Here is a 22419-nt window from a genome sequence, read left to right on the forward strand (position 1 = left end):
CAAAGTTGCTCACAGTGTGACGGCATGGAACAGCATCTGGACCTTTGCTCTGTGGCTAATGCGCTTTCAATATCTGTCTTCTCTCCCAGAGTTGAAGTCCTGCTGCATCTTTAATGTTCAGCACTGGTGGAACAGCTGGGTGGGGGTTTAGCTACTGCCGGGGGGTCATTAAAGAGCCGGAGCCTCAGGTAGATGTGGGTGGTGGTGTGTGGAGGAGCAGCAGAGCCTCGGGTCACGTCAGCTCGCAGGTGAAGCTCAGCAGCAGCAACATGGAGGTTAATGTGAGGGAGCACCGACTGGCCGCTGCGTCAATGGCTGCACACAAAGACAGCATGCATTACAGAGCACTGCTCGAGATTCATACTATTATGCACCATGACTGTGGCATGTTGACTGCTACAACTTCCCACGAAAGGAGAAGTCTATATTTGTGATTATTTTAACAACAAATCTCATGTTCAGACCCAAACCAACACTGATTATCTTGTAACAAGTATAGTGTGCGTATCAGAGCCTGATCTGTTCTCTTCCTCCGTGCAGAGAGCTCTATTGTTAGGCACAAACTAAATGATTTATCCCGTGAGTGAACCACACGCTTCCTGCATTACCGTGACTCTTTCTGAACCCGTCTAGGGTCTGTTTTGTACGTCAGTTTCTGCTTGTTACATGCATACATCGCCTATTGAAAATAAACTTCTGTTTTAACAAGAAACAACTTGATTAGGTTTCGACAACAAAATGACTTGGTTAGTTTTAGGAAAAGTGTTTTTTGTTAAAAACGTACGTCTGCTACATAGTCAATATTGACTTTTGGTTTCACACGGGACGTGAACACCAGTCTGCAAGGCCTAGCACCCGTCTTTGTGTGAACCCACACCCACACAGACTTTCTTGCTCTCTTTATTACTTCACCATACTTCCTCCTTTACTCCCACCATACCTACGCCACATAGAGCACAGCTTAGGGCCACTGATCAAGCTGCCATAGTTGATGACTTCAGAGTGAGAATGGGCTCACTGTCTGTATAAATTAGAAGTGTTTCAGTTTTGTTTCTGAGATATCCCCAATTTTCCATCCTTTTCATGTGAGGAATGGCACCAAAAACTACCAACTACCAACCCACAAGCCTCATCAGGTCCATCAAAGTCTGTCAACTGATTCTAAGTTGCAAAAGTCTGGTATGGTCTGCTTCACTTTGAGTTTCAAATGACCTCTACCCAGCAGCCTTTGCTCCTTGTTTGTCATGTTTATCCCATCTTAAAAGCCTGACTTACGGTGTACCTCAAGGATGGATTCTGGGCCCTATCCTTTTGTCTACTTATATACTCGCCCTGTGACAGCTGAAAGGTGAGAGGGCAGAGACACTGTCATGAAAGTGACACTATGAAATGAAGTGGCATGAAAGAGAGGTGTAGTTGGGAGAATTAGCATTATAGAATTAAAAACAAAAAAGTTTCTACTATGAAATTGTAATGAAATCCTATAAAACAAAAAATGAAATTAAAATGAAAATAAGTGCTGAAAATACAAATTGAGTTATTATTTAAACTATTTCACAGGATGCCTCCACAGTAACAGTAGTAACAGTGCCTGAACTGATTATGACAAATGACCTACCAATGAAATGTTCTTTTCCTTTCTTCAGTCTTGGGTTATCTGTAAAAACACCAAATCAAATAAAACATTGAGTATGAGCTCTCTGAACAAATGATCAACTATTAGAACAAGACTCACCAAACACGATGAGGCGGGTGTGAGTGTCTGTGGAGCCCAGAGGATTCTGGGCCGTGCAGCGGAACATGGATCCATTGAGCTCAGCAGGAACTCTCTCCAGGATGAGTTCCCTTCCGTCATGCTCCTCTCTGCCATCTAGCAGACGCCCACCCACCTTTGTCCAGGTGAATATGGGCTCAGGGAAGACCTCGCTCTGTGGAAGCGCACACACACACACACACACAAAGGTGTGTGAGGACAGAACTGCAAGGTCAAGTTGCAAAGTGAGCTGAGGTGGAACACTGATCTCTCTGAGCAATGTTCTTAACCCGTAACACTGCACTGGAGCAGCTCAGTGAACAGTACTGTGGCTCAGCTTAAGGTAAAGGTGTGAGATTCAACCCAATGAAAACAATAATTAAGTGTTGCAATTGGTGTCTTTTTCTAAACAGTGTTATGCAATCACCAACAAAGTAATAGATTGTTTAGTACAGATGATGATAATAATGTTGGCCTGGGGCCCTGTGACACTACAGACTGAGTGAGTGATGAAGTTACACCATCAGAGTCTCTTCTAGTTGCTCTTTCAAAGTGAAGAGGAGCGACAGTGTTTCTGCTGGTTTTGCTGTTTATGTATCTCAACTGCAGATTGAAGCAGGCACATTTTAGACAGGCCTTCATTTCTAATTCACTCCGTTTGATAAGGTGAATTATATATTTTTTGATCTTCTGTCAGTCTGTCCCTCCTCTCCAGACACATTCTCTACTCCACAGGCCCTGCAGTTCCCCCGCCCACCTCCTCATTAGCCTCTCCCTACATATACCCATCCACTCCCATTGTTCCCTTGTCAGGCACATTACCACACACACGGTGACTGAAATAGGACAATAACACTTTAGATGAGCATCCAGTGCAAGCAAAGCTTTAAAATAACCTGATCATAAAGTTATTACTGTTGAATTTCAATTAAAGTAAAAATGTACATTCTGCTCATTTGGCATTCACATTTGATGACAGGCACCAGGAGTTGGGCTCACAATTTGGGCTCACAATTTGATAAGTTAGAAAAGTTTGGAGAGATATTGCTGATGACACTGACTGATTCAGAGCCTCGGGGCCCTGACAGCAAAGCCTCAGTCATCTGTGGCCCTCTGGTGCCTCAGGCTCTCTGTTCTACTGGAGGACTGGGAGAGAAAAAGACAGCTTGTCACAACCACCATTGGGATTTAAGGAATACTTCAGGATCTTGGGAACATGTGACTGTTACAGAGGGAAGCCATTTGCATTTAAATGTGTTGTGGAATACCATCACTATCATAACAATGTTAATGCATCTAAAGTGTCCTTGGGCAGATTCCCTGCTGCTGCTCCACATGCTTTCTTTAGAAGGCAAAAATAACAAGTCTATTTACATTCTGTGCAGAGTGTGTTAAACATCTCCGAAACTTTGAACATGAAGTTACACAGTGTGATTGATTGTAAGGTCACAATACATATAAATCCCAGTAATTGAGCGAGTCATGCTTGTTTAGTACATTAAAATGTCACTGCAGTCACAAATGTTATTATAATGCCCAATATAATAACCCAAGAAACAGCCAGGAGGGAGAGTTCTACCATCGTCCCTGCTCTCAACAGCTTCACTGTACCACACGACAAAAGATGTAACTCAAGTCTCTCAGGTTGGTTTTGTGAATGGACAGAAAGGAACTGAAACCAATTGTTGCCTGGAAGGAAGGAATTCAATTTAAAAACTTGTGATACACTTTAAAAGTGGTCAAGGTGCCTTTTCTACTCCGTTTTTTACCCCCACCCTTTGGTGACATTCTATGAACTCCACAGAGCGGTCCATGTTCAAAGAGCCACTGTGTTGGAAACTCACTGCAGAAGGTCCCTGGAAGCCCTGGACGGTGATCCGCACTGTGTCTCCCACCTTGGCCTTACTGGGGCTCATGGACAGCTTGGGTCCTCTGGGAGCAGCTGATGGGAAAGTAAAACAGCTGTTGGACTGCTGTTGTACAACCTTTATATGTCTGAATAATAGGAAACATGTAACACATGACCTAGTATGTGACCTAAATGTGGCTACCCACATTTCAAGGATGTACCCGCCCACTCAGAGAACATATCCACCTCCTTTTCACGTAACTGTGGAATAAACCATTTGAAGTGAAGCAATGCGAACTGCGCTGAAGGCTCAGGATGACCCACTTACTGCTCATTGTTCCCAGTTCTATTTGAATTGCCCATGTTAATTCTCCCTTGCCCTGAATTTGTCCTCCAAAAAATGTGGTTGTGTTGATGTTTGAATCTCAACAGCTCTCATTATACATCTCATTAGGTCTCTTGAAACTGCACATGAATAGTGTCAGGGCTCCCTTATTGTTACTGAACCAGGTGATCTGAGTAATTCTTTTGAAAAAGAGGATTGACTGACCATACGCCTCTTTCCATCACTGCTCTAATCACAAGAACTCAGACTGACCACTTTCCTAGAGTCGTACATGAGTCGTGTATGTTGCGTTAGTGAATCCACAGTCCAGCCTCTAAAATATATGGAACTTTATAGCTTTTTAAGTATGAGTCATTGTGCATCTTTTGTGCCACAGGATGTAGCTCAAGCTTGTGGATTTACAATAGTATTGAACTCACGAGGGCTTGCACAGCTACAGCAAGGCATTATGGGAAAATGTGTCAGTCACCAACACTGCGTTAAAGTAAGCTGCACTTTGTGGCAGTGCTTGAGTGAGTTCTCACCACTGTTTCAGGTTATAATGCTTCCATCTCAACCGCTGGCAGTTATCTTGGTTATATATTAAGCTCAGTAGAAGGTGAGCGTTGTGTCAATGCTGGGCTCAGAGTGTGACGATGCGCTACTCCATGGAAGTAGTAAGTACCAGTACCATCCATACATATAAATACATTTAAATTATATTTAGAGTATCAGTAACATGATTTGTTTGTTCATTTTTCCCACAGCACTATACCAGGAGAGTGTCTGCATTCAAACCTGACCTGAGTAAGTCACCTCAGCCAGTGCGAGTTGGTGCATGACTCACCCAGTGTGACCTCGGCCTGCATGGGCATGGACAGAGCAGGGTGGTTGACCTCACAGCTGAACAGAGCCTCGTTGTCCAGCTGGGGGTTGAGGCTCCAGGTCAGCATGGCTCTCACCTCCATGGTGCCATCACCTGCCGCCTGCTGCCGGTGCTGGAAGTAGTAGAGCGGATCGTTGCTCTGGACCCAGCGCGGAAACTCCCGGCTCACCACCGTCTCGGGGATCACCTCGCTGGTTGTCTCAGGGTCCGACTCGGACCCTTGCTCTGGGCCCTTTTTGGGGTCATTGGGGCCGTCTTGGCCCAGCCGAGCCAGCTTCCCCTCTTGTTCCAGCAGGGACAGGGACTTCTGGAGTTTGGTGTCATCAAGGTCTTGACTGGTGAGGGCCCGGGAGCTCCAGTGCCCTGCTTGGCTCCTGTCCAAGCTCTTTTCCAGACCTTGGTCTTTGCTTTGGTCTTCCACTGAGGAGGAAGACTGGGCAGTTGGCACCACATCAATAAACTCACCATCCCGCTTGAAGTACACCTGAAAGGCCAGGACAACGACAGGTGAGCCCAACAGGAACACAGAAGCTCCATTTGGAATGTTTGCTGTGTGCTCTCAGTTACAAAAAAGGTCCATAAGAGGTAAGAGCTGAATAGTTGGTGGATGAGGACATGGAGACCAGGCAGGTATAAAGCTTTTTATCATTACTGTCTGTGTGGGAGTGTTAGTATTAGATGCTTTACTTAAAGGAGACATATCATGCTCATACTTGTATTTCAGGTTTCTAATAGAACATGTTTACGTCTTAGGTCTGAATGCAAAAACCAGGACATCGTCCCTCACTGGGTTCCCACCAACCATGTATGTAATGACACGCTTCATTATACTCAAAACTTGATTATATCATGTGCTTAACATTTTTATTACATTATAGATTATTGTTGGAATGCTGTTAAGCATTCCAACTATTGTTATCCTGTTTCTCTTTATTGTTGGAATGCTGTTAAGCATTCCAACAATTGTTATCCTGTTTCTCTTTATTGTTGGAATGCTGTTAAGCATTCCAACTATTGTTCTTCGAATCTTTATTGTTGGAATGCTGTTAAGCATTCCAACTATTGTTATCCTGTTTCTTTATTGTTGGAATGCTGTTAAGCATTCCAACTATTGTTATCCTGTTTCTCTTTATTCAACTTCACTCAACTATTTCTTCCGTACGTTTTTTGCTACTTATCTCCTTCCACATTTTTTAAGCTACAGAAACCGTTCAACTATCAAAATGTTCAGCTCTTTCAGCAGAGGGGTGCTATGACTTTTCATATTTCTAACCTTTAAACTTTATGAATTATTAAGCTTTTTGCAATTTTTTTTTTGAATGGGTTTCTATGGAGAAAATGTTCAAATCCTCTTCAACTTTCAAATCCTTCTACTTCCTCATACTTTCAGCTACAGACACCATTTCAACTTTAAAATGTTGAGAAAACCCTGATCTATTGCCGCATTATTCAGCTTTTTGATATCTTTTATACTTTTTGAACTGCAGCAGTTTAACTTTTATGATTTTTTCAGTCCTTTTCTGACTTTATAATGGGTGTGTATTGCGCAGCTTAGAGTGCGTGATGTCACCGCTAGAGTGAAGAGCAGCTTGAGATTCTTGTGAAAAAAACATTTGTCTTTTGCCACTGTGTCCACAATCTTCACTCTTCATGCATAATTTCTGGATGTAGAAGTAGCTAATCTTGTCCTTGTCGTAGACAAATGACTGTGGAATCCCACAGATTTACACATTTGGCACAGAAGCCTGTAATTGAGAGGAAAACCAACTTTCTGCTCCATAGAGACCAATGTTAAATTTTGCTTCAAAAACATCTTCCACAGAACACGGTACCCCATTTCTAAATCGCCAGTTCAGCCACATTTGTTACACTACAGACACAATTTTTACAGGATCTGTTCTTCAACTCATCCTTCCTCTCATTTATTAATATCGGAGCAATAGGAGCTACGGTTATGGGAGTTTTGAGGATTTGTTTGAGAGGTGTTTCCCTGTTTAATCTCCATGAAAAGGCTGCAAGGACACAGGTGTTTCTGATTAAGCTCATTAGTGATGTTGATAAACACAGACTCACAGACACACACGCACTCCTCTCTCTCTCTCTCTGTGTCTCTCTCTCTCTGTGTGTGTGTCTCTCTCTCTCTGTGTCTCTCTCTCATACAGTCATTCAGGTTCTTAGAGATCTTTAGAGGACCCCCCCCCACACACACACACCCCATTTTAAAATAAAAGCCCCACAGAATGAATTCTAACTGAAATGCTTATGATGAAGCCTGACATTTAATAACCTGTTTGTGTTTATCTAACATTATGAGTCCATCTCTTCTCCCCCCCCCCCACACCCCATTTCAAAATAAAAGCCCCACAGAGTGAATTCTAACTGGAATGCTTGTGATGAAGCCTGTCATTTAATAACCTCTGTATGTGTGTTTCATACTTTCTGATTATGTCTCCTCCTCTCTCCCCCACCCAGCCCCACCCTTTCAAAATAAAAGCCCTTTGGATTAACTGTATTTAAACGTTACGCTCAAAATTAGGCTTTTTTGTTGAAATAATGAATGCTCTTACTAATACTGCGACAATTACTACTACTGCTGCTACTAGTACTTATTCTAATGCCAGTAATACTTCTACTACAACTACAACTTCTAGTACTACTACAAATATCACTACTGTTGACATTTTTTAAGCCACAGAAACCGTTCGAAAATCAAAATATTCAGCTCTTTCAGGAGAGGGGTGATATGAATTTTCATATTTGTAATCATTAAATTCTTTGAAATATTAAGCTATTTGCAATTTTCTTTTGAATGGGATCTCTATGGAGAAAATCTTCAAATCCTGTTAAACTTCTTCAACTTTCAAAGCCTTCTTCTCATACTTTCAGCTACATATGACTTCATATTTGTAATCTTTCAACTTTTTGAATTATTAAGCTTTTTGCAATTTTTTTTAAATTGGATATCTATTTTCAGCAATGTTTTTGAGATTCATTTCAGCTTTCAGCATTCCAACGCATTTTCAGCAGGAAATACATTTTCTAGTTGTTGGAATGCTGTTAAGCATTCCAACTATTGTTCTTCGAATCTTTATTGTTGGAATGCTGTTAAGCATTCCAACTATTGTTATCCTGTTTCTCTTTATTGTTGGAATGCTGTTAAGCATTCCAACTATTGTTCTTCGAATCTTTATTGTTGGAATGCTGTTAAGCATTGCAACTATTGTTCTTCAAATCTTTATTCTTCCTTATATTATATTTCTTCCGTACACTTTTTGAAACTCTTCTGCTCCTTCATATTTTAAGCTACAGAAACCGTTCAACTATCAAAATGTTCAGCTCTTTCAGCAGAGGGGTGCTATGACTTTTCATATTTCTAACCTTTAAACTTTATGAATTATTAAGCTTTTTGCAATTTTTATTTTGAATGGGTTTCTATGGAGAAAATGTTCAAATCCTCTTCAACTTTCAAATCCTTCTACTTCCTCATACTTTCAGCTACAGACACCATTTAAACTTTAAAATGTTGAGAAAACCCTGATCTATTGCCGCATTATTCAGCTTTTTGATATCTTTTATACTTTTTGAACTGTCCCATTTTAACTTTTATGATTTTTTCACTCCTTTTCTGACTTTATAATGGGTGTGTATTGCGCAGTTTAGAGTGCGTGATGTCACCGCTAGAGTGAAGAGCAGCTTGAGATTCTTGTGAAAAAAACATTTGTCTTTTGCCACTGTGTCCACAATCTTCACTCTTCATGCATAATTTCTGGATGTAGAAGTAGCTAATCTTGTCCTTGTCGTAGACAAATGACTGTGGAATCCCACAGATTTACACATTTGACACAGAAGCCTGTAATTGAGAGGAAAACCAACTTTCTGCTCCATAGAGACCAATGTTAAATTTTACTTCAAAAACATCTTCCACAGAACACGGTACCCCATTTCTAAATCGCCAGTTCAGCCACATTTTTTACACTACAGACACAATTTTTACAGGATCTGTTCTTCAACTCATCCTTCCTCTCATTTATTAATATCGGAGCAATAGGAGCTACGGTTATGGGAGTTTTGAGGATTTGTTTGAGAGGTGTTTCCCTGTTTAATCTCCATGAAAAGGCTGCAAGGACACAGGTGTTTCTGATTAAGCTCATTAGTGATGTTGATAAACACACAGACTCACAGACTCACAGACACACTCCTCTCTCTCTCTCTCTCTCTCTCTGTATGTCTCTCTCCCTCTATCTCTGTATGTCTCTCTCCCTCTATCTCTGTATGTCTCTCTCTCTCTGTGTGTGTCTCTCATACAGTCATTCAGGTCTGACAGCTTTTTACAGGACTCCCCTCCCCCCACTCCATTTTAAAATAAAAGCCCCACAGAGTGAATTCTAACTGAAATGCTTATGATGAAGCCTGACATTTAATAACCTCTGTATGTGTTTCATACTTTCTGATTCTGTCTCCTCCTCCTCTCTCCCCCACCCAGCCCCACCCTTTCAAAATAAAAGCCCTATGGATTAACTGTATTTAAACGTTAACTAGTACTTATTCTAATGCCAGTAATACTTCTACTACTAATAATACTTCTACTACAACTACAACTTCTAGTACTACTACAAATATCACTACTGTTGACATTTTTTAAGCCACAGAAACTGTTCGAAAATCAAAATATTCAGCTCTTTTCATATTTGTAATCATTAAATTCTTTGAAATATTAAGCTATTTGCAATTTTCTTTTGAATGGGATCTCTATGGAGAAAATCTTCAAATCCTGTTAAACTTCTTCAACTTTCAAAGCCTTCTTCTCATACTTTCAGCTACATATGACTTCATATTTGTAATCTTTCAACTTTTTGAATTATTAAGCTTTTTGCAATTTTTTTAAAATTGGATATCTATTTTCAGCAATGTTTTTGAGATTCATTTCAGCTTTCAGCATTCCAACGCATTTTCAGCAGGAAATGCATTTTCTAGTTGTTGGAATGCTGTTAAGCATTCCAACTATTGTTCTTCAAATCTTTATACTTCTTCTTATAATTGTTGGAATGCTGTTAAGCATTCCAACTATTGTTCTTCAAATCTTTATACTTCTTCTTATTTTTATATTTCTTCCGTACGCTTTTTGAAACTCTTCTGCTCCTTCATATTTTAAGCTACAGAAACCGTTCAACTATCAAAATGTTCAGCTCTTTCAGCAGAGGGGTGCTATGACTTTTCATATTTCTAACCTTTAAACTTTATGAATTATTAAGCTTTTTGCAATTTTTTTTTTGAATGGGTTTCTATGGAGAAAATGTTCAAATCCTCTTCAACTTTCAAATCCTTCTACTTCCTCATACTTTCAGCTACAGACACCATTTCAACTTTAAAATGTTGAGAAAACCCTGATCTATTGCCGCATTATTCAGCTTTTTTATATCTTTTATACTTTTTGAACTGCAGCAGTTTAACTTTTATGATTTTTTCAGTCCTTTTCTGACTTTATAATGGGTGTGTATTGCGCAGCTTAGAGTGCGTGATGTCACCGCTAGAGTGAAGAGCAGCTTGAGATTCTTGTGAAAAAAACATTTGTCTTTTGCCACTGTGTCCACAATCTTCACTCTTCATGCATAATTTCTGGATGTAGAAGTAGCTAATCTTGTCCTTGTCGTAGACAAATGACTGTGGAATCCCACAGATTTACACATTTGGCACAGAAGCCTGTAATTGAGAGGAAAACCAACTTTCTGCTCCATAGAGACCAATGTTAAATTTTGCTTCAAAAACATCTTCCACAGAACACGGTACCCCATTTCTAAATCGCCAGTTCAGCCACATTTGTTAAACTACAGACACAATTTTTACAGGATCTGTTCTTCAACTCATCCTTCCTCTCATTTATTAATATCGGAGCAATAGGAGCTACGGTTATGGGAGTTTTGAGGATTTGTTTGAGAGGTGTTTCCCTGTTTAATCTCCATGAAAAGGCTGCAAGGACACAGGTGTTTCTGATTAAGCTCATTAGTGATGTTGATAAACACAGACTCACAGACACACACGCACTCCTCTCTCTCTCTCTCTCTCTGTCTCTCTCTCTCTGTGTGTGTGTCTCTCTCTCTCTGTCTCTCTCTCATACAGTCATTCAGGTTCTTAGAGATCTTTAGAGGATCCCCCCCCACACACACACACCCCATTTTAAAATAAAAGCCCCACAGAATGAATTCTAACTGAAATGCTTATGATGAAGCCTGACATTTAATAACCTGTTTGTGTTTATCTAACATTATGAGTCCATCTCTTCTCCCCCCCCCCCACACCCCATTTCAAAATAAAAGCCCCACAGAGTGAATTCTAACTGGAATGCTTGTGATGAAGCCTGTCATTTAATAACCTCTGTATGTGTGTTTCATACTTTCTGATTATGTCTCCTCCTCTCTCCCCCACCCAGCCCCACCCTTTCAAAATAAAAGCCCTTTGGATTAACTGTATTTAAACGTTACGCTCAAAATTAGGCTTTTTTGTTGAAATAATGAATGCTCTTACTAATACTGCGACAATTACTACTACTGCTGCTACTAGTACTTATTCTAATGCCAGTAATACTTCTACTACAACTACAACTTCTAGTACTACTACAAATATCACTACTGTTGACATTTTTTAAGCCACAGAAACCGTTCGAAAATCAAAATATTCAGCTCTTTCAGGAGAGGGGTGATATGAATTTTCATATTTGTAATCATTAAATTCTTTGAAATATTAAGCTATTTGCAATTTTCTTTTGAATGGGATCTCTATGGAGAAAATCTTCAAATCCTGTTAAACTTCTTCAACTTTCAGCTACATATGACTTCATATTTGTAATCTTTCAACTTTTTGAATTATTAAGCTTTTTGCAATTTTTTTAAAATTGGATATCTATTTTCAGCAATGTTTTTGAGATTCATTTCAGCTTTCAGCATTCCAACGCATTTTCAGCAGGAAATGCATTTTCTAGTAATAATTATATTTCTTCCGTACGCTTTTTGAAACTCTTCTGCTCCTTCATATTTTAAGCTACAGAAACCGTTCAACTATCAAAATGTTCAGCTCTTTCAGCAGAGGGGTGCTATGACTTTTCATATTTCTAACCTTTAAACTTTATGAATTATTAAGCTTTTTGCAATTTTTTTTTTGAATGGGTTTCTATGGAGAAAATGTTCAAATTCTCTTCAACTTTCAAATCCTTCTACTTCCTCATACTTTCAGCTACAGACACCATTTCAACTTTAAAATGTTGAGAAAACCCTGATCTATTGCTGCATTATTCAGCTTTTTGATATCTTTTATACTTTTTGAACTGCAGCAGTTTAACTTTTATGATTTTTTCAGCCCTTTTCTGCTTTTATAATGGGTGTGTATTGCGCAGCTTAGAGTGCGTGATGTCACCGCTAGAGTGAAGAGCAGCTTGAGATTCTTGTGAAAAAAACATGTCTTTTGCCACTGTGTCCACAATCTTCACTCTTCATGCATAATTTCTGGATGTAGAAGTAGCTAATCTTGTCCTTGTCGTAGACAAATGACTGTGGAATCCCACAGATTTACACATTTGGCACAGAAGCCTGTTATTGAGAGGAAAACCAACTTTCTGCTCCATAGAGACCAATGTTAAATTTTGCTTCAAAAACATCTTCCACAGAACACGGTACCCCATTTCTAAATCGCCAGTTCAGCCACATTTTTTACACTACAGACACAATTTTTACAGGATCTGTTCTTCAACTCATCCTTCCTCTCATTTATTAATATCGGAGCAATAGGAGCTACGGTTATGGGAGTTTTGAGGATTTGTTTGAGAGGTGTTTCCCTGTTTAATCTCCATGAAAAGGCTGCAAGGACACAGGTGTTTCTGATTAAGTTCATTAGTGATGTTGATAAACACACAGACTCACAGACACACACGCGCTCCTCTGTCTCTCTCTCTCTCTCTGTGTCTCTCTCTCTTCCTCTCTCTCTGTGTCTCTCTCTCATACAGTCATTCAGGTTCTTAGAGATCTTTAGAGGATCCCCCCCCCCCACACACACACCCCATTTTAAAATAAAAGCCCCACAGAGTGAATTCTAACTGAAATGCTTGTGATGAAGCCTGTCATTTAATAACCTCTGTTTATGTGTCAAACATTATGATTATGTCTCCTCTCGCCCCCACCCAGCCCCACCCTTTCAAAATAAAAGCCCTATGGATTAACTGTATTTATACGTTAACTAGTACTTATTCTAATGCCAGTAATACTTCTACTACTAATAATACTTCTACTACAACTACAACTTCTAGTACTACTACAAATATCACTACTGTTGACATTTTTTAAGCCACAGAAACCGTTCGAAAATCAAAATATTCAGCTCTTTTCATATTTGTAATCATTAAATTCTTTGAAATATTAAGCTATTTGCAATTTTCTTTTGAATGGGATCTCTATGGAGAAAATCTTCAAATCCTGTTAAACTTCTTCAACTTTCAAAGCCTTCTTCTCATACTTTCAGCTACATATGGCTTCATATTTGTAATCTTTCAACTTTTTGAATTATTAAGCTTTTTGCAATTTTTTTTAAATTGGATATCTATTTTCAGCAATGTTTTTGAGATTCATTTCAGCTTTCAGCATTCCAACGCATTTTCAGCAGGAAATGCATTTTCTAGTTATGATATAACGTCTTATGACATTTTCATTACATTATCTGTAGTTAATACATTATCTGTTTGACACGTCTAGCCCATACATGTAACGAGGTCATTTAAAGCAAATGATAGGTGATAGAATCTTTAATATTATCCAGACACATGAATATAAATAATCCACATTTCAACAACATTCAATTACACAGCTGTTCTTCTGCTGTTCACACTGCTGTAGTTTGAGATATCTGTGTGTCAGTGAGCAGCTTACTGTGTGTCCTGTGATGTGACCAGAGAGATTGGTGCTTCCCATAATCATTACTTACCACAACAACAATAACCCAATGCTGGGTTAAACAGAGAGAGATTGTTTTATCTACATTATGATTGCTTCTCTTCATCTCACTGATATGTGTGTCTCAATCAGGACATGAGAAACCACTCTTCACTGGGCTATGATCAAATCACATATGCCGCTGTGCTCCAATTCCCTTCTACCAATCCTCAATACATTTCCAGAGGTCACAGAGAGTACAGCCCAGCGCTTTGCTGTGGCATTAAGCAAAGCCATTGTTTGTTTTGTTTTTTTGTCTGTGAGCACTAAACTTTTTAAATCCAATGGTGCTTCCAAGCTTTCCTTCCTAGCACACAAAGCAATGACGCTAGCATGACTATGGAGTCCTTCAAGAGGGATGAAGAGTAGAAAGGCTCCATCTCACCATGGGAGCTGGCTTTGCTCCTGTAACAATGCAAACCAGAGAGAAGTTCTGGGCCTCGTAGCGGCTGAAAGGAGCCGGGCTGTTGGCTGCCACCACAGAGATAGACTTGGGAGGTACTGCAGAGAAAATACAAAGCACTCAAACATTGAAGTGCTTTCCATCCATTGAAGGAAAATACATGTAAAATATAAAGTTATAAAGGTATTTATCAAATAATGAAAAAAACAATGGTGAGTCACTATGCTGGTGATTATATCTATTACATATCAAATCAATTCAATTACACTTTCAACAGAGGAGCACATTTTTGGAAATATGCTAATTTGCTTTCTTTTTGAGGGGCAGATGTTCAGATGGATCTCAGCCTCATGATGAGTACAGAGCCAAAGAGCCAGTGTGACAACAAGCCTGCAGGAAGTCTCAGGAGGATTATTTCTACATTTCTGTTCATGTACTGATTCAACCACCAAGATACCACGTGTTCATTATTGAGCTTTAGAGGTGTTGGAAGGTATGTTTTTAGCCATGCTATGAAGCTCTAGCGTAGGTTCAGTCAGGAAGACTATACTCTTGCATGCCTAAGCCCGTAGTTTATTTCTCATACATCTGCCAATCACTCCTCACGCATGCTCACTCATTATGTCCTTGCTGTCATTGTTCGAGGATGTCAATCATGATATCAGCTGTTTAGATCAGCTGGTCTCTTCTATCCAATAGCACAACAAAACAATGACATCGTTAGCCTGCTGTTGCGCAACCCTCCACCTCCCCATCACCACCCAATCTTCATCAGAGTCATCTGCTTCATCAACTCATCATTCTATCAGCCTCATCAGCACCACCAGTGTCTGGACTCCACTCCTTTATCTTTTTGCTGATCAGGGCAGACGCCCTTCGATTACAAATGTCCCTGTAATGTCCAAGCGCCAAAGACTCTGAAGACTTTATCATTGCATATCATCTGTTTATAATAAACAATTATCTTTTCTTCATCTGACTTGTCTCTCCTGATTGAAATAAGGATGCTCTTTAGATGGCAATGTCAGTCGGTCGGTCCACCACTTTGGTCCACACTGACAAATCGTTCTATTACTACTGAACTACTGTGAAAGTCGGTACAGATATCAATGGTGCCAACGGGATGAATCCTGAAGAATCCTGAAGAATTTTGTGACCCCTTGACTTTTTCTCTAAACATACGTTTTTTAAGCTTCATGAGACTCCGATATGAATACATACCTATGACAGTGAGGGTGATGCTGCCAGAGGCTAGAATCACTTTGTCTGTGGAGCTCCTGTCATATATCCCCACATGGCACTCATACAGGCCATCATCCTCCATCTGGACCTCAGGAAGCCTGTACAAAGATTACACACGAAGATCACCTCTCATTTTTAACCTCTTGGGTTCTTAAGGTTAGAGATTGTGGAAAACTATCAAAAAGACAGCATGCTACAGGCGGGAATGTTCCCCCCCTCTCTTTCAAAGGTTTTGTGTTATTAGAACACAACACAACTTGTACAGTAGTAGTGGCCTGTCTCACCGCACAGTAGACTGGTAGACCAGGTCCTCCCGTCTGCGGTTGTCCTCTATGTTGGAGTAGCTGGTGTTATACATGGCATCATATGTAAAAATCTTCTGTTTGGCACTGCCTCCTTCAATCACCTGAGAGGCAAAGGTTCATTAGCATCATTGAGTTTGAATACAGTAGCTGTGACCATGTGGACTTCAATGAAGTCTTATAGACTCTAAGTTGGGATGATGTCAAGCACATTAAAAGCTTTTCTAGCCACTTGGAAACTTTTTACCAATATTGGACCTTCATGTTTTACGGTAAAATAAAACATGGTAGTAGTAACTGACAGTTAGAGATGTTCTGTCATCAGTTTATAGATGTCTGTCTTACAATACAGGGCTTTGGGGATAATGCTTTATGGACTGCAGGGCAGTGGCGGCTGGCCAATAGAGGGCAATGGGGCATGGCCCCACCTTGAGCCACAAAAAAATAAAATAAAAATTATAATAATCATAAATTATACAAATTGTCAATATTTGTGTTTTTTGAACTATGGAATGTACCCAGTAATATGTGTAAAATATGATATCTGCGCAAAATATATGCTTTTTCTGCTCGTGCTCTCCGCCTGTGTGCACGACACGTCTCAGAACGCAGCTAGGGGGGCCAAATCGTTTTGGCCCAAAAGAGGTGGGTCTATGAAGCAGTTTAGCCAATTGCTGATTCAAGATATAAATGAGTGACATACAATTTAGCCAATCAGCGCCCTCAAATAGATTCAGTGTGGGGCCAAAAAGATTTGGCCCCCCTAGCTGCGCGTTCTCGTCAGGAGAAGTCTCTACAGGCGAGCGCGAGCGCCAGCACGAGCACTACTCCTCCAAGTCTCGTTTGAGAGGAGAACTTTGGCGGAGATTCTGCAGACCAAAGAGCTGATCCCAGATCATCCTGACCCCACAATCAGACAGCAGACTAGCGGGAAAGGGAAGCAGTACATGCGAAGCTTCTCTACTGTACACCAGACAGGTTTGGCTAGCAAGATGACATCATGCTAATAACTTATTTAGCTTTTTAAAACAACGGGGACAGATCCAGCACGGACAGTTAGGGAGTGAGGGATGAGGAGGTAAGGAGACATGAGAACACCAGGACACACATGGAGAACTCTGTCAAGCTACATATTAGGCAAAGTGAACATCTTTTCTTCTACATAGTTGTCCTCAGTCTCATCTGCTTAACTTGGTCATGGAGGCATCAACATGTAATTGAGATGGTAAATTAACAGTGAAAACTCATCATAGCTTAATTTAACATCAGTATTCATAATTACACTTCATGTTTACTTCTCCTGATCTTTACCTCCTATAACAAGGTCCATAGGGGCATCTCAATAAATAAACATGTTATATTATATTATATTATATAAGTGTTATTTACTGCTTTTTTTCGTGTTGGAATAAATGTTAAATATTTAACTGCAAAGTAGTAATGCGCGTTAGATACTTTAATTGTTTTGCATTAAATCATACTGGGATGTTTGCTGAAATTGATAGGATGGCCCTACCTAGAAAATTTTCCACCAGCCACCACTGCTGCAGGGCATTATATTTTTGCAGTACAGCGGTTGGCCAATGGGGCAGCAAGGCTGAATCAGCCAGCCGTATCCCTCCGTGGTTCAGGCAGCAACTTTAACATGCAGATCATTGATCTGATAAATTCATGAATACTTTGGTCAATGTCAGAAATTGGTGAAAAGTACGTAAACCAAGTCCTGAAATAGCCTGTTTTGTGTAGGCACATAAGATACTGTGCAGCTCTAATATGTCCTTAGATTTAAGAAATAGTGTGTCACTATTCATTCAGCTAACAGTAATAGCTTACACACATTTTCAAATGGCAAATCAAAACAAATTTGCAATTCCAGGCCTGTCAAAGGGCCATCCCCATATTACAATAATACAAATTATTAAATTGAAAGTGCAAATTACTTAATTGTGCTGACAAAATATTAGAGAGTAGAAATTATTAAATCATGTGCACATATTAGTGTTTTTTTTTCTTCATGACACCTCCTGTGCTCTGTACATTGTCAAAATATTTCTCATTAGTTGGTGACCATACTAAACAGCATTGTGTTAGCATTGTCAATGTGTGACTGTTAGCATGCTGACATTAACAATTAGCTCAAAGCACTGCTGTGCCGAAGTACATGCTCACAGGCAGGCGACAACTGGTTCTGAGAAGTGAAGCCAAAGCTTCATGTGTTAAAGCTGCATTCTCTCTAGTGTCCACCAGGGGGCGACTCCTCTGGTTGTATAGAAGTCTATGAGAAAATGACTCTACTTCTCTCTTGATTTATTACCTCAGTAAACATTGTAAACATGAGTTTATGGTCTCAATCTCTAGTTTCAAGTCTTCTTCAATACAGCATGATGTTCATTTAGTAACTTATGGTCCATTTAGAGTCAAACAGACCATAAAGCAGGGGATGCTTTAGGGCGGGGCTACACCGTGATTGACAGGTCACTACCACAGAGTTGTCCGGTCTGGGAACTGTGCGTGTTTTCTTCTTAGAACTTAAACTCTTTCACAGTTTGTTTTCAGCTTATGAAAGTTTGGTATTGTAATGTTTTGGTTGCCTAATAATGTCTCAGTTGTACTTAGCTCCACCACTTGTGGTTGCAAAAAACAAGATGTCAACGGCCAAAATGCCGAACTTAGGGCTTCGAAACGGCAGTCCACAAACCAATGGGTGACTTCACAGTGAATATATACACTTCTTAGAAACAGTCTTTGCTCACAGGCTGCTAGCTAGACTTTAAGTCTTGTTTGTACCAACAAGCACCAAACAAGTCATCATCAGTCACATATTTCCCAAGTCTAACACGAGACCATCGTTCTTGACAAAACAGGGTTCAGGCAAAACCTATTGACCTGTATGTCTGACTCTACATTTGTCATGCGTATCTTCTAACAGACACATTGGGGCTGCAGAAGGAGAGAGTTTCATCAAGAGAGAAGTTGTCAAGCAGCTGTTATTGCATTAAGTTCACCTGTGTGCTCACCCGAAACCATACAATCTCTCGGAGGTTGCCGTCTGTTTGGAAGTTACACTTGAGTGTGACTGTGTCTCCAATGACAACAGGAGGAAGAGGCTCAATGGAAACGGTTAAATAACCTGCAAAAGAGAGAACAATGGCAGACATTTTGAAATTACATTACATGTCATGTATGCGCAATAACAGCTCCACTTTACTGCTGCATCTGTATGGAGCAAGACAACCTAAGGGCAGTGGAGAGCACTTGTTGGACAAACTAAAATGTCCAGGTCCTCATTAGTATTTATGGAGTCTGTTCAGAGGGAGCTCCAGTGAGCTGTTAGAAACCAGAAGAAAACAAGAGGGGTGGGGGGGGGCATTCGCCTTAAGATGAAAAGACAGCGCCTCTCTCGCATACCGATCTCGTTTATCTCTATTGTTCTCTTCAATTTCCCTTTGGAATGAAATCAATGAACTGTAGGTGCAGGGTCGCTAAAGCCATAAGTTCAGAGTGGCAGATTTCAGCCTTGACTGAGACATGGCTGTCTGATAGACACTTGGACAAAGATTTGGGACTTGACGGATTGGTGTGCCAATTCAGCCTCTGTGTTAATGGTTCTTGGTGTAAATCAGTCATTGTCAGAGAGAAGTGTTGTACTGCTGATCTTGAACTGCTTTCAGTTTCATTATGTCCTCAGTACTTGTCTCTGGAGTTTCCTCAGGTATTGGTGAATTTATCCACCAATTAACAGAGGCTTCAAACAATAACAGTAATACAACATTATTCTTACATCCGAACAGGGAAATCCTTGCTGTTCGTTTCTTGAAGCTATATTGCAAAGAAACATGGCGTCCCCTATGAAGGCAAATCAATGTCAAAATCCGAGAGCGCAAATGAGATCCATGCGCGCGCGAAAATCAAACAGCCGCGCGCGTATTTTACTTTGACGAGCGCTTTTACGTCACTCCGCGAGCAGAATTAACTCTCGCGAAGCTTAAATCTCTACAGTCTGAAAAGTTTACAAAACCTGTCAGACCTGTAGAACATGCTGAGATGTAGTGGAGTAGTGTTTAGTGGCAGATTGAAAACCACCTCTATCAGAACTAGCGTCTGTGTCAGAGTGATATCCGGTTTATCCCAAGACCAGGATTGTAACCAATTAGATGTAGAGATACAATGGTGACTGGGTCTGCCCACTTACTGTCAAAAAGAAAAACTACTCGCGAGCAAGCAGGAAAAAGACTCGCGAGCGAGCGGGTTGAAGTTTCGCGAGTGACTTTCGCTCGCGCGAGAGTGAATTCTGCTTGCGGAGTGACGTAAAAGCGCTCGTCAAAGTAAAATACGTGCGCGGCTGTTTGATTTTTGAGCGCGCATGGATCTCATTTGTGCTCTCGGATTTTGACAGTGATTTGCCTTCATAGTCATCATGTTTCTTCAAGTCAAGCTTGTCCAACCTAGCAACAGTATCTACTGTAAGGTGGGCGGGACTTAGGATCGGTCAATTGCTGCTGCTCTGGACTGCACTTATATGGCGGTTACAGCTGATACGTGGAAGCTATCCTATGGAGGACGAAAAATGTCTTAAGCATAAATAAATAAATGCATTAATAAATGTATAAATAAATACAGGAATATTTAAATGCTGAAATAAATAAATAAAATAATAAATAAATGTTGAAATGAATAAATACAAGTTGATACCTAAACAGGACATAATAAATAAATCTATTTCTACATTTCTGTTCACCTTCAGTTATTTATTTCTGTATTTCTGTGTCCGTATGTTAATGAGGTAGGCGGTCAGAACCTCATTCTTAAGCAGGATTGGTCAAGTAGGGGAGCAAGACAGAAGCAACCAATTCATAGCAAATCATCCCTGTAGACGACGTCAAAAAGCTATCTAGCAGCACTAACGGCTTCCACGTCTGCAGCTGGGACTGCTGCACGAGGCTGCTGTGATATATGTGCTGTGTGCCTGTGAGTGCTTTGGGACGGCGGAGGGACTCACGGCAGCACCCGCTGCTTGTTGAGGACAGTAACTGCAGAACGATACGTGCTTTCACGTCAGTCTCCAAATCACCAGAAAAGTCTTCAATAACACCAGAAAAAGTCGCTAGTTGCTTTTGACAAAAAAGTCGCCAAGAGGATTTGGAAAGTCGCCAGATTTAGCGAGAAAGTCGTAAATTTGGCAACACTGGGCTAGCCAACTTCAACGTTACTGTGCAAGGCAGCAGTAGTGGACCAGAAGCCATCACACTCCTGTGACCAATCCTGCTTTAGACAGAGGTTAGTCCCTCCCACACCTCATTAGCATACAGACACATAAATAAATAAATGAATAAATGTAGGTGAACAGAAATGTAGAAATAAATATATGATATATGTATTTATTTATGTCCTGTTTGATTATCAACTTTTATTTATTCATCTATACATTAATTAAATGCTGAAATAAATGCTGGGATAAATAGATTATTATTTTATTCATTTATTTATGTATTCAAATATTTATTTAAGCATTTGTTTATTTATTCCTGTATTTATTTATACATTTATTAATGCATTTATTTATTTATACTTAAGTCATATTTTGTCCTCCATAATGCAAGCTGCAAAATGAAATGAAATGTGAAATCAGGGCAAGAAAAAGGAAACATAAGGACTTAATTGAGACACAGCTCAGGACGAACATTGTCAGGCTCAAGGAAGTAAGAAGGAGAAACATAGAGCTTAACGGCTACAAGTCAGACCAGCAGCAGGCTCAGGATGATAATGACTTTTGTTTGAGATTTAATGTACAGGATTTCAGTGATAAACACTCTGAGCTCAGAAATAGTCTCTTGTTGACGCCCCTTTTAATCTGTCCTTGATGATCACGTGTTTAGAAGGTTGTAGACCCATGACATCCCAGCCTCAGATTATATAGGTAGTGATCTGCTTATAGTATGTGCAGAGCAAATAGCTCCCATTTTTAATCATATCTTCCAACTGTCATTTACTCAGCAGATGGTGCCATCTCAATGGGAGTGGCCTGTTGTGGTGCCCGTTGCCAAGGGCAATCAACCTGAAGCCGACATCAGGCCTGTTAAATGAACCTCCTTGGTTATGAAGACATTTGTGAAACTAGTCAAAGGAGAGCTCATATCTAAAACTAAGTGTCTTCTGGACCCTTTTCAATCTGCTTATAGGGCCAAGGGGTGTGCAGGGCACCTCCATCACCTTGCTTAACCTCCTATTTAAACACTTAAACACTAACTTTTCATCAGCTTGTTAATAGTATCCAGCCAGGCAGTGGACATGGTACGCGTTTATGTGAACTGATGTGTGTTTCTATGTTATAGTCTATGTTTTATGCTTTGTGCTTTATGTTTACTGCAGAATAAAAAGCCCTCTCAGGACAGATAATAAAGGGACTTGGCTTGACTTAAATGTGTACAGTGGAGTGAACTGGGAGACTACTAAGAGGTTTGAAACACTGGAGTCAGCATGTGTAAGAACAATATCTACACTTGACCTCATATCGTTCAGGTCATGAGAACAGCAGCTACAGGTTGTTGAGATGGGAACAATGCTACCTAACGGGCTCAACATCAAGGACTGTTGTATTGGAATATACAAGTGTTCATGTTATTGTGACCACCCTCTGATATTGGAGGGACTGATTTATATATCATATTTCTTATGTTGTTCATCAAA

At 40.1% G+C, this 22419-nt stretch overlaps 1 protein-coding gene across 1 annotated transcript; it reads right to left on the minus strand.

The window, feature by feature from the left end:
• Positions 1–232: 232 nt before the first annotated feature.
• On the minus strand, positions 233–18890 carry LOC142938507 (immunoglobulin superfamily member 21-like). The gene is made up of 9 exons (XM_076081727.1): positions 18738–18890; positions 15715–15836; positions 15410–15528; positions 14171–14286; positions 4775–5297; positions 3598–3695; positions 1736–1928; positions 1619–1657; positions 233–315 (listed from the first exon to the last, which is right to left on the minus strand). Exons 1-9 carry the CDS (start codon positions 18888–18890, stop codon positions 233–235), a joined length of 1446 nt encoding a protein of 481 aa, XP_075937842.1.
• Positions 18891–22419: the final 3529 nt, after the last annotated feature.

This window comes from Anarhichas minor, unplaced genomic scaffold (assembly GCF_050575085.1).
Source record: "Anarhichas minor isolate MPS153535 unplaced genomic scaffold, ASM5057508v1 ptg000086l, whole genome shotgun sequence".
Taxonomy (NCBI): domain Eukaryota; kingdom Metazoa; phylum Chordata; class Actinopteri; order Perciformes; family Anarhichadidae; genus Anarhichas; species Anarhichas minor.